This window comes from Trachypithecus francoisi, unplaced genomic scaffold (genome assembly GCF_009764315.1).
Source record: "Trachypithecus francoisi isolate TF-2019V2 unplaced genomic scaffold, Tfra_2.0 Lachesis_group12, whole genome shotgun sequence".
In the NCBI taxonomy this organism is placed as follows: domain Eukaryota; kingdom Metazoa; phylum Chordata; class Mammalia; order Primates; family Cercopithecidae; genus Trachypithecus; species Trachypithecus francoisi.
Genome location: NW_022681457.1, coordinates 6151407 through 6169234, shown reverse-complemented (window position 1 = coordinate 6169234; position 17828 = coordinate 6151407). Strand labels below are relative to the sequence as shown.

The 17828-nt window shown below is 52.7% G+C and overlaps 2 protein-coding genes across 5 annotated transcripts in view; one reads left to right on the top strand and one right to left on the bottom strand.

The window, feature by feature from the left end:
- LOC117091652 (prostate-specific antigen) overlaps positions 1-11977 on the bottom strand; it is a 27702-nt gene extending 15725 nt beyond the window's left edge. Inside the window, exon 1 of one of the 2 annotated variants that reach the window (XM_033224256.1) lies at positions 11130-11977. The gene's annotated coding sequence lies outside the window, so the exon portion shown is untranslated. Of the gene's footprint in view, positions 1-5275; positions 6688-11129 lie in introns of those variants that run through there. The other variant, XM_033224255.1, reaches the window with a different exon arrangement.
- KLK15 (kallikrein related peptidase 15) lies at positions 8739-17778 on the top strand. 3 transcript variants are annotated; one of them, XM_033224252.1, is made up of 6 exons: positions 8739-8848; positions 10895-10968; positions 15289-15442; positions 15895-16178; positions 16299-16435; positions 17120-17778. In XM_033224252.1, exons 2-6 carry the CDS (start codon positions 10926-10928, stop codon positions 17270-17272), a joined length of 771 nt encoding a protein of 256 aa, XP_033080143.1. In that variant the 5' UTR covers positions 8739-8848; positions 10895-10925; the 3' UTR covers positions 17273-17778. The 3 variants fall into 3 exon arrangements, with proteins under 3 accessions (XP_033080143.1, XP_033080144.1, XP_033080145.1); XM_033224253.1 differs by lacking the exon at positions 16299-16435 and having other exon boundaries at positions 15895-16060; XM_033224254.1 differs by lacking the exon at positions 16299-16435.
- The last annotated feature ends 50 nt before the right edge of the window (positions 17779-17828 follow it).

Below are 17828 nucleotides of genomic sequence, written 5' to 3'. Positions count from 1 at the left end.
CACTCTGTCACCCAGGCTGGAGTACAGTGGTGTGATCTTGGCTCACTGTAACCTCCAGCCCGCCGCAGGTTAAGCGATTCTCCTGCCTCAGCCTCTTGAGTAGCTGGGATTATAGGCACACACCACCACACCTGGCTAAGTTTTGTATTTTTAGTAGAGACCATGTTGGCCAGGCTGGTCTCAGACTCCTGACCTCAAGTAATTCACCTGCCTCAGCCTCCCAAAGTGCTGGGATTACAGGCATGAGCCACCACGCCCAACCCGTTTGCTTTTTTTTCATTCATTTTAGAGACAGTCTCACTCCATTGCCCAGGCTGGATACAGTGGCACAACAATAGCTCACTGTAACCTTGAACTCTTGGGTTCAAGCAATCCTCCTGTCTCAGCTTCCTCAGTAGCTGGGGCTACAGGCATGTGCCACCATGCCCAGCTAATTTTTGTTTGTTTGTTTGTAGAGACAGAGTCTCACTATGCTGCTCAGGCTGGTCTCGAACTCCTGGGCTCAAGCAATTCTCTCACCTCACCCCTTTAGAGTATCTGGGACCACAGGCGTGTGCCACCACACCCAGCCTCATTTGTCTATTTCTCACTCACTTCCTGGTTCTGTTCTCCTTCCCTTCCTCTTTCCCATGTCTGTTTCTCACTCTCTCTCTCTTTCTCTCTTTCTTTCTCTTTCTCTCTTCCTTCCTTCCTTCCTTCCTTCCTTCCTTCCTGCCTTCCTTCCTCCCTTCCTTCCTTCCTCCCTTCCTTTCTCTCTCTCTCTCTTTTTTTTTCTTTTTTCTGAGTCTCACTCTGTCATCCAGGCCGGAGTGCAGTGGTGCCAGAATCAGCTCTCTCCAACTTACATCTCCCAGGTTCAAGTGATTCTTCTGCCTCAGTCTCCCAACTAGCTGGGATTACAGGTGCGTGCCACCATTCATGGCTAATTTTTGTATTTTTAGTAGAGATAGGGTTTCACCATGTTGGCCAGGCTGGTCTTGAACTCCTGAGCTCAAGTGATCTGCCCGCCTCAGCCTCCTAAAGTGCTGGGATTGCCGGGCGCGAGCCACCACGCCTGACCTGACCCTGTCTGTCTCATGCTATCTTCTCACTCCCTGTTTCTCACCGTTTTCTGCCTTCACCATTCCCTCCCTCTTTGATGCCTCTTCCTCACTCCAGTCCTTACTTTATCTCTTCTACACTCCCCGACTCCGCCCTCCTTTGTTTTTGCCGGGTTCCTATTCCTCCAGGCTTCTCTTTCCAGCTCCCCCATGTCTCCTTCTCTACACAGGAAGCACCGGTCTAAAAAGGTGAATGCTCCTGCAGTAAACAATCATCTTGAGACCCATCTGGCCAAGGCTAGAGCCCCCACCAGCCCTCCTGACCTGCGTCCTGAGGTGTGGAGTCAGGTGCAGGGGAGAAAGGAAGCTTCAGTGACAGGTATAGACCAGTGGTTCCCCAATGGGGCAAACTCGTCCCCTCCACCCGCCCCACCCTCCTCCACCCACCCAGGGGTACACTGGCATTTTCCGGTAATATCATCTCATTCCGGTTCTGCAAAGACACACATAAGACGGGGCATGTTATTTGTGGGGTGCAGAGATGGAGGAAGAGTGGGGTCCACCCTGGGAGAGTGCACAGTGACACATGGTAATGCTCTCCAGGGACCACTGAGAGGGAGCTGGGGACACAACGTACCACACACACAGCAAGGGTGGAGCTAAAACTCGGCAAGAGCCACATTATTCTTTTTTGTTGATTTGTAATTTTTGTGGGTACATAGTAGGTGGATGTATTTATGGGGTACGTGAGATATTTTAATACAGGCATGTAATGTGGAATAATCACATCAGGGTAAATGGGGTATCCATTACCTCAAGCATTCACCCTTTGTGTTACAAACAATCTAATTACATTCTTTTCGTTGTTTTTAAATGCACAACTAAATTATTATTGACCATAGTCACCCTGTTGTGTTATTACTAGATCTTACTCTATTTCCTTATTCGCATTTTCCCACTACCCACACACCCCCACCCTTCCCAGCCTCTGATAATCATCCTTCTACTTTCTTTTTTTTTTTTTTTTTTTTTTTTGAGACGGAGTCTTGCTCTGTCGTCCGGGCTGGAGTGCAGTGGCCGGATCTCAGCTAACTGCAAGTTCAGCCTCCCAGGTTTACGCCATTCTCCTGCCTCAGCCTCCGGAGTAGCTGGGACTACAGGCCCCCGCCACTTCGCCCGGCTAGTTTTTTTTTTTGTATTTTTAGTAGAGACGGGGTTTCACCGTGTTAGCCAGGATGGTCTCGATCTCCTGACCTCGTGATCCGCCCGTCTCGGCCTCCCAAAGTGCTGGGATTACAGGCTTGAGCCACCGCGCCCGGCCCCATCCTTCTACTTTCTATCTCTGTTAACTCAGTTGGTTTTCTTTTTGTTTTTTGTTTTTTTTTGTTTTTGAGATGGAGTCTCGCTCTGTCTCCCAGGTCGCTGGAGTGTACTGGCGAGGTCTCGGGTCACCACAACCTCCTCCTCCCAGGTTCAAGCAGTTCTGTGCCTCAGCCTTCCGAGTAGCTGGGATTACAGGCACGCGCCACTGCGCCTGGCTAATTTTTGTATTTTTAGTGCAGACGGGGTTTCGCCATGTTGGCCAGGCTGGTCTTGAACTCCCAACCTCAGGTGATCCACTCGCCTCAGCCTCCCAAAGTGCTGGGATTACCAGCGTGAGCCACCGCACCCGGCAACTCAATTGTTCTAATTTTTAGCTCCCACAAATAAATGAGAACCTGTGAAGTTTATCTTCTGTGCCTGACTTATTGCACTTAACATCATAACCTCCAGTTCCATCCATGTTGCAGATGACAGGCTGTCATTCTTGTTGATGGCTGAATAGTGCTCCGTTGTGTATATGCACCACATTTTCTGTATCCATTCATCTGTTGATGGACACTTAGGTTGTTTCCAGATCTTAGCTATTGGGAATAGTGCCGCAATAAACATCATTCTTGGCAATACCACAGCCAGCATTCCCGCACTGGGAGGTGGGGTGTTCCATGACATTTTACAAACAATCTCAGCCTGGGCAACATATCAAGACCCTATCTCTACCAAAAAAAAAAAAATTAAAAATTAGCCAGGCACGGTGGCACACACCTGTAGTCCCAACTACTTGGGAGGCTGATACCAGAGGATCACTTAAGCCCAGGAGTTTGAGGTAGCAGTGAGCTGTGATTGCACCATGACACTCCAGCCTGGGCAACACAGCAAGACCCCAACTCTAAAAAATAAAAACTAAAAGAAGCTGACAGGATCACGGGGAAAGGGGAGCAGAAACACAGACATGGGGAAAGTGAGCAGCAGTCACGGCAGGGAGAAGACACACATTTGCCCAGCTCTCTCCTCCCTCAGACCCCCCAGCCCCTCTCCTTCAGACCCAGGAGTCCAGGACCCCAGCCCCTCCTCCCTCAGACCAGGAATCCCAGCTCCCAGACTCTCCTCTCTCAGACCCAGGAGTTCAGGCACCAGCCTCTCCTCCCTCAGACCCAGGAGTCTGGGCCCCCAGCCCCCTCCTCCCTCAGACTCCCCAGCCCCTCCTCCTTTAAACTCAGGGGTTCAAGACCCCATCCCCTCCTCCCTCAGATCCAGGAGCAAACCTCCTATGAACAAATGCAGAAGGGAAGCTTCCAGAAAGGGAGGAGGACGGAGCTGGAAAGTGGGCTGGGGGCTCAGGACTCTGGAGAAGAGGTCTATGGGTGGGGGTGGAACACACAGAGGAAGAAGCAGGCAGGGCAGGCCTTTCTCTCCCAGCCCCAGAGTGCGGGATCCAGGAGTCCGGGCCCCAGCCCCACCTCCCTAAGATCCCCCAGTCCCTCCTCCCACAGACCCAGGAGTCCAGGCCCCCAGCCCCTCCTCCCTTCTGGGTTTGCTTCAGACCCAGAAGCAAACCTCCTATGAACAAATATACAGTTGGTGCCACCTATTGGTAGGACAAAAGAAGAAATGATGCAGGTTTTTCTGCCTCCTACCCTCCAGCTTCCCCCAGTACAGCCCAGGAAACAAAGTCTCAGAGAAGAACTGGTCTGTGTGTGGCATTCTCTTTGCTTGATGTCGCACTCTCATACCAGCATCTCACACATCCATTTCCTCTCCCTGGGCCTCAGCTCCCCCATCTTTAAAACAGGGGTCTTGATAAAGGGGTCACAGGGATTCAGAAAAAGATACCACATCTGGCAGATCAAAACAGTGGCTTCTGGCCAGGCGTGGTGGCTCATACCTGTAATCCTAATACTTTGGGAGGCCAAGGCGGGTGGATCACTTGAGGTCAGGAGTTCAAGACCAGCCTGGCCAACACCGTGAAACCCCATCTCTACTAAAAATACAAAAATTAGCTGGGTGTGGTGGTGGGTGCCTGTAATCCCAGCTACTCAGGAGGCTGAGGCAGGAGCATCACTTGAACCCGGGAGGCGGAGGTTGCAGTGAGCCGAGATTGCGCCACTGCACTCCAGCCTGGGCAAAAAGAGGGAGACTCTGTCTAAAAATAAAAAAAAAAAGATAAAACCACAGTGGTTTCTTCCAGTCCCGAATCTGCTGCTGCCCAACTGTGTCTTCTGAGAAACACCCCCACACAACCACTCCTCCCCAGGGTTCAGTTTCCAAGGGCCATAGGACAGACTGATAATGGCCCAGCACTCACTCAGTGCTAGGCACAGATTTCAAGCATGAACACCACAAAACGCTCCTACAGAAGAAGGAGGAGCAATTATTACCCCCACTTTATAGTGAGGCAGCTGAGGCACAGAGAGGCTAAGTGACTTGCCTGAGGGTGCCCAGTATTATGGGACAGAGGCAGAACTCAAACCCGGGCCACCTGGCTCCAGCGGCCACATCTGAATCACATGCCCTGTTAACCGGTCTTGCAAGCGTCAGCCTGATTTTATGATTTGCACACCTGTTCCATGGATATGACCTCATCCAACCCCTGTGAGGTCCCTCCCATTTCCACCCCACCCCAACTGAAGACTTCACAGATGAGCACCTGACACCCATAGAGCTGACGCTTCCCACAAGGGGCACCAGGACCCCGAGAGCCATTCTCTTGATCCCACTTCTGCAGCCTGGGTGACCTTCACCAATAGCCCCCGCACTCCCATCTGTTCATATGTAGAATGAATGAATCGTCGTAATTTACTATATGCTCTGAGCTCCTAACACAAACTAAGTCGTTACTCCTCGAAAAACTCTACAAGAGGATCCTCTGATTTTAAGGATAAGAAACTGAGACACAGAGAAGAAAAGACACTTACCAGGGTCTCCCAAAATAGTAAGTAGTAGAACAGAGATCTGCGCCCATGCTGTCTGGATCCAGACCCAGCGCCCTGAAACAGCAGCTTGTCCGTGAAACTAAGTTAGAGGAGGGCTAGCACCTCATGGGGAGCCCCTTCAGGCACCACGAGTCCAGTCCCGCTCCCAAGGTGGGCAGTCTGCAGTCCCCCTGAGAAGGGGGTCTGAGGGGAGGTTTGTTCCAGCGGGGGAATCTCAAAGGGCTTCAAACTGCAGGCTGAGAAGCCGGGACCTTGCACAGGGGTGACGGGGAGCTGCAAGGGAAGGCTGTGAGCAGGGGAGGGGCGGGGCGAGCTCCAAGTGCAGAAAGACCCTCTGGGGCCACGTGGTGACCGACAGGAGGCTGTCCTCCCGGACAGGAGGGGCGAGGGTCCAGAGAGAGAGGGGGACGTCTGGGCTGGAGCCAGGCCAAGGGGACAGAGAGGAGGGGACGGGGCAGAGGGAGGCAGGGGCCGAAGGGACAAGGCTGGGGACTGATGGGCTGTAGGGCATAAGGGGAGAGATGGGGCAAGGTCAGTGCCAAGGGCGTCTGGCCGAATAACTGGGTGGTCGATGACGCTCCCCTGAGATGGAGAACATGGAAGAACAGGGAAGGAGGGTTTGGGGAAATAGAACAATGAGTTGGGACACGGTGAGTGAGAGGGGCCTAGCGACCTTGGTGCAGGGGGCGCACAGGAGCAGGTGGCTGCCCAAGCCGGAGTTCAGGGTCAGATGGAGGAGACCTGCGTGGTTGGTGGATGAACCACGGGAGTTGATGAAAGACTCCTAGAGAATGTTCTCAGGAGGAGTGGGGCAAAGGCGGGACTCAGGCCGTGGTGGGCGGGACCCAGGCCGCGGTGGAGGTGAAGGACGTCCGGGGACACGTCCAGGAGGACATCGATCGCGCCGGCCTGAGCGGGCCACCATGGGCGGGGGCGGGGCGCTGACGTCACTGCGTGGGGGCGGGGCTGCGGGAGCCGCTGGCTGCACGCCCTCCAGGGAGCCGCGCGCAGACTGGGTGCGCGCCTGGGTTCCGCGCAGCGGGAGCGCCCTCAGTGTCTCCGTCTGTATCGGGGTACTTCATTAGGAGGAGAAGCACGTGAGATCGTGACGGAAAGCGCTTAACACAGACCTGGCACCGAGGAAGCCCCAGGGGCTCTGCTCCTTCCCCTTGTCACCACTGCTCCCCAACAGAGGGAGGCGGCTGCAGGGGTGGCGGCGAACTGGCCCACCCGGCGTCCCGCAGTCGGAACACTGATTCCTCTCCCGCGTGGTCTCTCGCTTCTGCAGCAGCCTTGCTTGTGCTGCCCCCTGTCTGGGCCTCAGTTTCCTCCATATTCAGCAGGAAGCCATAAGGTTACCAATACAACCACCTCGCGGGGCTGCCCGGAGCCTGAGTGAGATCCTACAAAGCGAGCACTTGGCACGGGGGAGTGGCCTGCAGCCGCATTCCATAAACAGGGCTGCTTAGCTGAAGCGGTGGCCCAGGGTGAGGCCACAGACTTTCAGCATGAATTTGTGGGGAGGGAGGCAAAGGGACATAGGAGTTCTAGAATAGCTTCCAACCTGGGAATCTATTATGTCTGCCGGTCTGGGCTTGTAGAATATCTGGAGACCCGACATTCTACAATGCATGAGGTTTCTGGGGACTCCAGAGCGCCCAGTGTTCTAAGGTTCAAGAGTGTTTAGAGCTCTGTGGTTTTAGGCTATTCTAAAATCTTACGTTCCAGAGTGTCCTAGACTGCCAGAATGTCTTAGGGCCTGTGATTTTAGAATCTGAAAGTCTGATATTCTAGAAATTCCAGGGGCCTATAATTCTAGAATGGCTGAATCCCATGTGATGACTCTTTCCCATAAAGATGATGGCTCCACACATGGGGAGGTCCCATCCTTCACTGGCGACCTGAGGTCAGTCCCTCCTGTCTCGGGACCTCCTCATTAATTAAGCCAAAATAGACTCTAGACAATTGCTTGGGGCCCTCTGGGGTTCTGAGACGTCGGAAGCCAGCCTCAAATACCCAAAGCCTTGGGTCATCTCAGTGACGATCTCCAACCTCTGGAATGCAGAATCCAGATTTCAAGCTCTAGAACCCAGAAATAAGACTACAGGACCAGAATAGAGACCCTAGTTTCCCAGACTCTAAATTCAGACTCTACAGTCAAGATTCTAACAGTCTCAGAATTGTGAAAACCAGGTCCCTGTCTCTCAATCCAGCCTTTTTAAATTTTTATGTATGTATGTATGTATGTATGTATGTACGTATGTATTTATTTATTTTGATTTTTAGTAGAGATGAGGTCTTGCTATGTTGCTCAGGCTGGTCTCAAACCCTTCAGTTCCAGTAATCCTCCCACCTTGGCCTCTCAAAGGCATGAGTCACTGGGCAGCCACAGTCCAGCTTTTAAATGCAAAACACAGATTTGAAACTCCAGACTTTCTGCTCCAAAGTCTACCCTTGAAAGCTCAGAGCCTAGATCCACCCTGTAGAATCCAGACCCCAAGGTGGGCACGGTGGCTCATGCCTGTAATCCCAGCACTTTGGGAGGCCAAGGATGGCATATCACTTGAGATGAGGAGTTCAACACCAGCCTGGCCAACATGGTGAAACCCTCTCTCTACTAAAAATACAAAAATTAGCTGGGTGTGATGGCGGGCGCCTGTAATCCCAGCTACTCAGGAGGCTGAGGCAAAAGAATCGATTGAACCCAGAAGCGGACGTTGCAGTGATCTGAGATCACGCTACTGCACTCCAGCCTGGGTGACAAAAGTGAAACTCCATCTCAAAAACAAACAAACAAAAAAATCCAGACCCCACAATTCAAAATCCCAAATCTACCATTTGTAGTCTAGGCCCCAGGCTTCTCATAGCTGGTGCAAAGTTTTCCAGCCTTGAGTGCCAGATTCCAAACACCAGATTCCAGGCTCCTACTCTGGGCTCTAGATTCGAATGCCCCACGATCCAGAATCCAGGTTCAAGATCTGTCACTCAAAGGCCCGACTCCAGGATCCAGATTCCAGACCCCAAGCCCAAGAACTCAGACTTTGAAAGCCACATTCCAAACTGCAGGTCATTAATCTCCAACTCAAGATCCCCAAATCTGGAATCCAAGACCCAGATCCAGAACCAAAGATCTGGATCCAGAACCTGGGATCCAGAACTCTGCCCCAAGCCCAAGAACAGTGACTCTAGGATCCAGTTTCCACACTCCAGACCCCAAATTCCAGACCCTGTCTTTTGATCTCCTCCTAATTTCTGTTTTTGTCCTCCTGTCCCCTCCCCCTGGAGGAACTGCCCCTGGTGGAGAATTCCTCCTTGTAGACTCAGACAACAGCTTCAACCTAATAAATGCTCATTAGGCCAAGTCTCCCACCCCACCAGCCACCAAGGCGTCTCTGCCTGTAAATCTGACTCTCAGCCACCTCCCACCCCACCCTACACCACCACACCCCCAGACCCAGCTGGGACTGAGAGCTTATAAATTCAGGCATCCTGGTGCCTGCTCCCTTTCTTCTGGCACCCAAGCTACCCTAGATGCTGCTGGAGGACCTGGAGGAGGTGAGAGCTTTGAGACAAGACTGGAGGGAGGGGCAAAGGGGAGATTCACTGTGCCCTGGTCTCAAGGGGAAACGTCAGCCACCCTGGGAGAACTGAGTGTCAAGGGCATGGGTAGATCCACGTGTCCTTTACCAACTCCCCAAATTGAACCTGAACCAAGAAAAAGTCCTGGAATGGCCAGAAGGAGCTGCAGTGGTGGGGAGGGAGGGGGATGGAGTAGATCAGGAGGACGTCCCTGAAGCGCTTGTACCAGAGCCAAGAACATGGTCAGGAGTGATCACGGGTTCAAGTCAGTTCAGCACAACCTCCCGGAGGCCTCCTGTGTACCAGGCCCCAGGCGGGGCAGTGCTGAGGACACAGAAGGAATCTGACCTGAGCCCCATCTTCAAGGCCCCCAGATGGGGAGAAGAACAGGCCAGACCTCAACAAGTATGGGGCATCTGTGCTGTGATGGAGGCAGAATGGGTGCTGTGGGATTCAGGGGAGACATCTGTTTGGTGTTGGGGCCTCCCAGAAGAGGTGGGGGCAGAGTCTCAGAGGACAAAGATGAATTTGGAAGAGATGGGGAAGAAGGACTTTAATTCACTCCCAAAGCTTCTTGAGGCCTCTCGTGAGCAGGGCCCTACAGTACTGGAGACCCAGAGTGGAGTCAGACCAGCTCCTCAGGAGCTGCCAGTTTAGAGGGGGAGGCAGACACCACTGAGGTTCAGGGGAGGTCAGAAAAGGCCTCAAGGAGGAAGCAGGGCTGGAAGGGAATGGCATTGGATATGTGGTGGGAGGAACAGCCTGAGCATGAAATGGCAGGAGGAAAAATGGCAGCACTGTCTGCGTCTAGGACAAGGTCATGGGAGACCCGGGCAGAGGGGCTGGAAGGGAAGAAGCCACTTTTGTCCTTGAGAGTGAGGCTGGGGCCAGGCAACTCACGCCTGTAATCCCAGCACTTTGGGAGGCTGAGGCGGGTGGATCACTTGAGGTCAGGAGTTCAAGACCAGCCTGGCCAACATGATGAAACTTCGTCTCCACTAAAATTACAAAAATTAGCTGAGCGTGGTGGCACATGCCTATAATCCCAGCTACTGGGAGGCTGAGGCAGGAGAACTGCTTGAACCCAGGAAACAGAGGTTGCAGTGAGCAGAGATCATGTCACTCCACTCCAACCTGGGCGGCAGAGCCTGACTCCATCTCAGAAAAAAAAAAAAAAGAAAGAAGAAGAAGAAGAAAAAGAGAGAGAGAGAGAAAAAAAGAAATTGAGGCTGAAGGGCTGGACTTTATCCTGGTGGTGCTGAGGATCCACGGAGGGTGGTGAGCAGGGGAGGGGAGGGGCACAGTCAGCTCCAGATGTGGAAAGATCCTTTGGGGTCATGGGTGGAGGGCAGGCTGGTGGAGGGGACTGGACTGGATGGGGACCCAAAAGGCCAGATAAGAGGTTGGGATAGGCCAGGCATGGTGGCTCACACCTGTAATCCCAGCACTTTGGTGGGTGGATCACGAGGTCAGGAGATTGAGACCATCCTGGCTAACATGGTGAAACTCCGTCTCTACTAAAAAATAAATAAATAAATAAATAAAACAAACAAATAAATACAAAAAATTAGCCAGGAGTGGTGTTGGGCACCTGTAGTCCCAGCTACTCAGGAGGCCGAGGCAGGAGAATGGCATGAACCTGGGAGGCGGAGCTTGCAGTGAGCTGACATCGTGCCACTGCACTCCAGCCTGGGCGACAGAGTGAGACTCCGTCTCCAAAAAAAAAAAAAGAGGTTGGAATAGGTGTCCTTGGTAATGGAGAGAGATCCAGGGGCTGGTAGCATGGTGCTGGGGGCTGACAGGTGGAGGAGGGGGGATGGGGTCTGTCCCAGTGCCTAGAGGAAGAGTAAACCTTCCAGAGATGGGGGACCAAGAAGGAAGCGCAGAGTGGGGTTGGCAGGAGGGGTTACCGGTGGTCAGAAGAAATTTATTAACAGTGGGTGGGATAAGTCTGTGTCTGGAGGGATCCTGGTGGAGGCAGAAGGGTCCTGCCTCACCTGGATTCTCTCCCTCCCTCCCCAGACTGCAGCCGAACCCTGGTCCCTCCTCCACAATGTGGCTTCTCCTCACTCTCTCCTTCCTGCTGGCATCCTCAGGTGAGGTGGCCCCAGGAGGGGGCCAGGTCTGTGGGAGCAGGTACCCCCTTCCCATGCATGTCTGGGCCCGTGATCTGCCAGCCCCTACCTCACCCAGAGACGACTAAAGATCCTCCCTTCACCCTCCACCTCCACCTGCACCAATGTCCCTAAGCCCTTACCGTCAGGCGCTGGTGCTGCTGCTCTGGAGTCGCTATGCTGCCTGGGGCCTCTCGCTTCTCATGACAAGGAACACGGTCCTGGGGTTACACAAACCTGAGCTGAGTCCTGGGGCAGCGGCTTCCTTGCTCTGTGTCCTTGAGGGAACTGCTTCACCTCTCTGGGCTTTGCGTGTCTTCTCTATCAGACAGCACCGCTTGAGACAGTAACTGTGAGGTCTCAATAGCATAACAGAGGTAATATACATAGTAAGCAATACACAAGTGCTAAGAGGCCAAGAGCACAGACAGACTCCAGCTTGAGTCCCACACTTGCCACTCCCTGTCTCTCACAGCGTCTTTGAGGGGATTAAATGTGATTGTGTGTGAGAGAGGAGCCCAAGCCTGGCCCAGGTAGTGCCCCTTCAGGTGTGCAAGCCAGGCATGGTGCTTAGAGCTTCCACACAACGTCTATATGTGGTGGGCACCACCGACCTCACTGGACAAGGGAAGGGGCTCTGGCTCAGAGAGGGACAGCCACATCAAGGTCACCCTGGGTGGCAGGCAAACTCCAGACTGAACTCAGCTGCCACACACCAAGAAATTAATTGTAACCTGATGCCTCTCCTCTGGAGGAATTGAGAGGGATAGACTTTCATTAACATTCTGCCACAAATGACCCTCACTCCTGAGGGCCCCTCAGACCCCCACCCTCCAGCCTCCCCTCTGGCTGTCTCTGTGCACTCGCCTACCTGTCTCCTACCTGCCTGCTGCACCCAGCTGGGGCCTCCACCTTCCTCTGGCTTGGACTGGTCAGGTGCAGCCTCGGTGCCCAGCTGTTCAGTCCATACCCTCCGCCCTTCGGAGGGCAACCTCACCCTTCCTTTGTTAAGCCCTTTGTCTACCACATCCGCATTCCCCTGGTCTCATGGGGGCCTTTGGCCCAGTTCCTGACTGTGATGGGCAGAGTGTGGGCATTTGGTCTGGCTGTGCAAATCCTGACCCTGTGTGGGCGGGGGTGTGCATGGCTTCAACCTCGAGGGAGCACAACCCCATTGACCAGTGGAGAGGGTCCTGGTCCTGTGACCTTGAATGTCTCTAATTATGTCCTTAAGCATAATGCCATTCTGTGTGTATGTGTGTGTGTGTGTGTGTGTGTGTGTGTGTGTGTACATGCACGTGCGCAGTGGGTATACAAGGCCCTGTATGTTCACATCCTCTCCACATGCATGAACCAGATCCCCATATGTGAAACCCAATCAGTGACCTTGAACGCCACAGATCTGGCTTGGGGGCTGATCCAGAGATGGATAAATATGTCCTGTCCTGGCTGCCTCTGGCTGCGGCTGCATGTCTTTGACCTTGAATGCCCAGCCCCATGTCTGGGTGCTGCCCCAGACAGCAAGTCAACATCTGAGAGTTGGCCTGCTGGATTAGTGTCTGCAGCTCTAACTCTAGAAAACGGCTTGTGGGTGAATCACGGTTTTAACCTTGACTTTTTTTTTTTTTTTTTGGGGGGAGACTCTGTCTCCCAAGCTGGAGTTCAGTGGTGCAATCTCAGCTCACTGCAACCTCTTCCTCCCAGGTTCAGGCAATTCTGTCTCCGCCTCCCGAGTAGCTGGGATTATAGGCACGCACCACCATGCCCGGCTAATTTTTGTATTTTTTTTTTTTTTTTCTTTTTAGTAGAGACAGGGTTTTCCACGATGTTGGCCGGGCTGGTCTCAAACTCCTGACCTCAGGTGATCCACCCACCTTGGCCTTGGCCTCCCAAAAAGTTGAGATTATAAGCGTGAGCCACCACACCTGGCCAACCTTAACTATTTATTATATGTGGGTCTGTGCAGATGTCTAACTTACTTTGGCCATCTTCAGGATGGACCTGAACTTTCACATGTATGTCCCTATGACTAAATCCAGGTGTCATTTGTAAAAAACAACTAATATTTATTTATTTATATACATATATATATATATTTTTTTTTTTTTTTTTTTTTTTTTTTTTTTTCTGAGACGGAGTCTCGCTCTGTCACCCAGGCTGGAGTGCAGTGGCACAATCTCGGCTCACTGCAAGCTCCACCTCCTGGGTTCACGCCATTCTCCTGCCTCAGCCTCCCGTGTAGCTGGAACTACAGGCGTCCGCCACCGCACCCGGCTAATTTTTTTTTTTTTTTTTTTTTTTTTTTTTTTTTTTTTTGAGGCGGAGTCTCGCTCTGTCGCCCGGACTGGAGTGCAGTGGCCAGATCTCAGCTCACTGCAAGCTCCGCCTCCCGGGTTTACGCCATTCTCCTGCCTCAGCCTCCCGAGTAGCTGGGACTACAGGCGCCCGCCACCTCGCCCAGCTAGTTTTTTTGTATTTTTAGTAGAGACGGGGTTTCACCGTGTAGCCAGGATGGTCTCGATCTCCTGACCTCGTGATCCGCCCGTCTCGGCCTCCCAAAGTGCTGGGATTACAGGCTTGAGCCACCGCGCCCGGCCTAATTTTTGTATTTTTAGTAGAGACGGGGTTCACCGTGTTAGCCAGGATGGTCTTGATCTCCTGACCTTGTGATCTGCCCGTCTCGGCCTCCCATAGTGCTGGGATTACAGGCGTGAGTCACCGCGCCCGGCATAAAAACAACTAATATTTATTAAGTAGCTACAATGGGCCAGGTATCACTCACCATACATTCACACATGCACACACACACATACACATTCCTACCTCATCCTTACAGCAATCCTCATTTTACAGATGAGGAAACAGAGGCACAGAGAGGTCAAATAACTTACTCAAAGTTTCACAGCTAGTACATTCGAACCCAGGCTTAAGGACTCCTTCTTTGTCCAGACCCTATATGCAAGTGTCTGTGACACTGGATGCCAAGACTCACACTATATATGTTGAATTTAGGTCTGAACCATATCCAGTTGTGTGTGTGCTTGTGCATGCGTGTGTGTGTGTATTCGTGCATGCGTGTGTGTGTGTGTATTCATGTCTTAACCATCCATATTCATATACACATATGAACATCTGTGCTGTGATTCTTTTCTTTTTTTTGAGATGAAGTTTCACTCTTGTCACCCAAGCTGGAGTGCAATGGAGCAACCTCGGCTCACTGCAACCTCCGCCTCCCGGGTTCAAGCGATTTTCCTGCCTCAGCCTCCAGAGTAGCTGGGATAACAGGCACCCGCCACCATGCCAGCTAATTTTTTGTATTTTTATTAGAGACGGGGTTTCACCATATTGGCCAGGCTGGTCTCGAACTCCTGACCTCAGGCGGTCTACCTGCCTCAGTCTCCCAAAGTGTTGGGATTACAGGCATGAGCCACCGTGCCCAGCCTGTGCTGTGATTCTTGAAGCTGCAACCCATGTGCCTGCAAGTGAATTTCAGCTTTCAGTCCTGTCCATAGCTGTACCTAAGTTTGGAAGCTGGATGTGCATGTATGCATGTCCATGACCTTGTATGGCCACATCTGGGACTCACACTGCACACTGAACTTGGCTGACACGTCCAGACTCTGGGGCCAAGGCTGTGTCACACATACTGAGTGGCCACATCCGTTTGATGTCAGTGACAATTTGGTGAACTTGAAGGATTGGTTTCAAGTGACCCACTGTCTGAACCTGTATCCAGTACCCCTGTCTCCACCCCCAGCCACAGAGGACTTCTTGCCCTCTGGTCTGTTCCCCTTCCTGTCTCTCCCCGAGTCTTATAGCAAATGGAGTGGGGCCTAGAGTTTTGAGAAAACAGGCAGTGGTTGTAAATAACAGGGCAGGCGGGACGTGGTGGCTCACACCTGTAATCCCAGCGCTTTGGGATGCTGAGACGGGCAGAGCATTTGAGGTCAGAAGTTTGAGACCACCCTGGCTGACATGGTGAGACCTCGTCTCTACTAAAAATACAAAAATTAGCCAGGTGTGGTGGCAGGCACCTCAGCTACTCTTGGGAGGCTGAGGCGGGAGAATCACTTGAACCCAGGAGGCGGAAGTTGCAGTGAGCCGAGATCATGCCACTGCACTTCAGCCTGGGCAAAAGAGTGAGACTCCGTTAAAAATAAAACAAAACAAAAACCAGAGCAAGGTATCTTGAGAAGTTAGGGGAAAGGCATAGGCACATAGTAGTTAGGGTAGGGTGCAAGGAAGGTGTAGGAGGCGATGCAAAGGTCCCTGTCCTCAGGCATCCTCTACCCCTTCTCCTAGCAACCCAGGACGGTGACAAGTCGCTGGAAGGTGACGAGTGTGCACCCCACTCCCAGCCATGGCAAGTGGCCCTCTATGAGCGTGGACGCTTTAACTGTGGCGCTTCCCTCATCTCCCCACACTGGGTGCTGTCTGCGGCCCACTGCCAAACCCGGTATGAAGGCAGGGCTCAGGGTCCTGAGGGAGCCTGGTGGCGGGGACGAGCTCGTAGGTTTGGGGGAAGACAGAGGCAGACGCCAGAACTCCTAGGTTCTGAAAGACGAGGAGGCTGGATGTCAAGCCTCTGGGTGAGGGGGGGGGGTGTTTCCAAGCCTTAGATCTCTGAAAGAGTAAGGAGAAGACTAGTTCCAGCTTTTGAGCCTCAGTTCTAGGGATGTGAGAATCCTGGAATCAGGGAGAGACCAGCAGGGGGCTGGGAGTAGTTGGAGGGGATAGAGTTCTAGGAGTGTGCCAGACTTCAGAGCATTTTGGCTTCAGGGTCTTGGGAAAAGGTAATGCGATGTCGAGATTCCTAAAGGGTCGGGGGACCTTGGGCTGCCCACTCTTTGATCCTTCTGTCCTCTACTTGCGGGTAACCACTGGCGGGAAAACCACTCGCCCGCACAGCTTCATGAGAGTGCGCCTGGGCGAGCACAACCTGCGCAAGCGCGATGGCCCAGAGCAACTACGCACCGCGTCTCGGGTCATCCCACACCCGCGCTACGAAGCGCGCAGCCACCGCCACGACATCATGTTGCTGCGTCTAGTCCAGCCCGCACGCCTGACCCCCCAGGTGCGCCCCGTGGTGCTACCCACGCGTTGCCCCCACCCAGGGGAGGCCTGTGTGGTGTCTGGCTGGGGCCTGGTGTCCCACATGGAGCCTGGGACCACCCGGAGCCCCCAGTCACAAGGTGCGTGAAAGGATGGAGCTGGATGCGAGGCCTCAAGGTATCCTATGCTCCAGGGCTCTTGGGCGGAGGGGACAAGGGCCAGAATTTATGGATCTGCTCCAAGTCCACTGTCCTCCCCAGTGAGTCTCCCAGATACGTTGCATTGTGCCAACATCAGCATTATCTCGGACACGTCTTGTGACAAGAGCTACCCAGGTCGCCTGACGAACACCATGGTGTGTGCAGGCGCGGAGGGCAGAGGCGCAGAATCCTGTGAGGTCAGAGCCCAGAGGGGCCCTCAGGCGGAAAAAGAGGGATGGAGACAGGTGTGGGAGTCTGGATGGGGTTGTATTTTCTTTGCTTTGGGCCAAAGAAGATGCTAGTGTTAGGCTTGGAGATGGAGTAGGAAGAGAAGTTAGAATAGGGGTGAGGTTGGAGTTGGGGTTATAGGTGGGGATTGCGATGTTTGAGGTGGATAATGTGATAGTTGGTTTGAGATGGTATGGGTTGGGGCTGAGAATGGGAATAGTTTGGTTTGATTTTGGGTGGAAAATATATTAGGATTGAATTGGGATGAGGTAGATTTTATTTGGAATGTAGAAGACACGAAGATTGAGATTGGATTTTGAGATGGGCATGGGTTTGGTTTGATTTTGAATGCTGAGGATGTGGGCTGAGTTGGATTTAACTTAGTTCAGTTGCACTGGGGTTGCATGAGGGTGAGATTGGACATAGGTTGGGTGAGTTGTATTGAGCTGTGTTGAACTGGGGTTGGGGTTGGGTTGGCTTCGTTTGGGATAAACTGGGATAAACTGGGGCAATCCCAATGAGTTGGGTTGGGATTCCCTGGGATGGGGATGGATTGGGTTTGGGGTGAGATTGCAAATGGTGATTAGGATGAGGATGAATGCACTGAATCCAGGAGGTTTCACTCAACCTGAGACCCCATCTTTTCCCCACAGGGTGACTCCGGGGGACCCCTGGTCTGTGGGGGCATCCTGCAGGGCATTGTGTCCTGGGGTGATGTCCCTTGTGACAACACCACCAAGCCTGGTGTCTATACCAAAGTCTGCCACTACTTGAAGTGGATCAGGGAAACCATGAAGAGGAACTGACGGTTCTGACCTATTACCTGTGCCCCTGACTGAGCAGAGGCCTCCACAGCTGGCCAGCAGCCCCACCTGTCATGGAACAGAATGGAGCCATCCCCCAAGACCCTGTCCAAGGCCCAGATGTTAGCCAAGGATTGTCCCACCTGAGGACAGAGCTGGCGCTCAAGGTCACCTGTTTAACGCCAAGATAACAAAGCACTGATCCAAGCTTCTCTGTAGGAATTTCTGTGACTTTTTTCTGGGGTCAAAGGGAAACCCAGAGACACTGTACACTGTTCCTTTTCACCCACCACCCCGATCCCTAGGTGAGGAGAAGCGGCTTGAAGCAGGGCTCCATTCATTCAACACACATGACCACCTGTGTGATCTTGAACAAGAGGCCCAATCTCACTTGGCCTTGGTTTCCCCATCTGTAAAATGAGACCATCTTATTGCTGACTTCAAAGGGCTATTTTGAGGATTAAATGAGATGATTCCTCTGAACTGATTAAAATAGTGTCTGGCACTGAGTAAATACCCTCTATCTCTGGATCCCACTTATAGGACCTAGCAGACACTA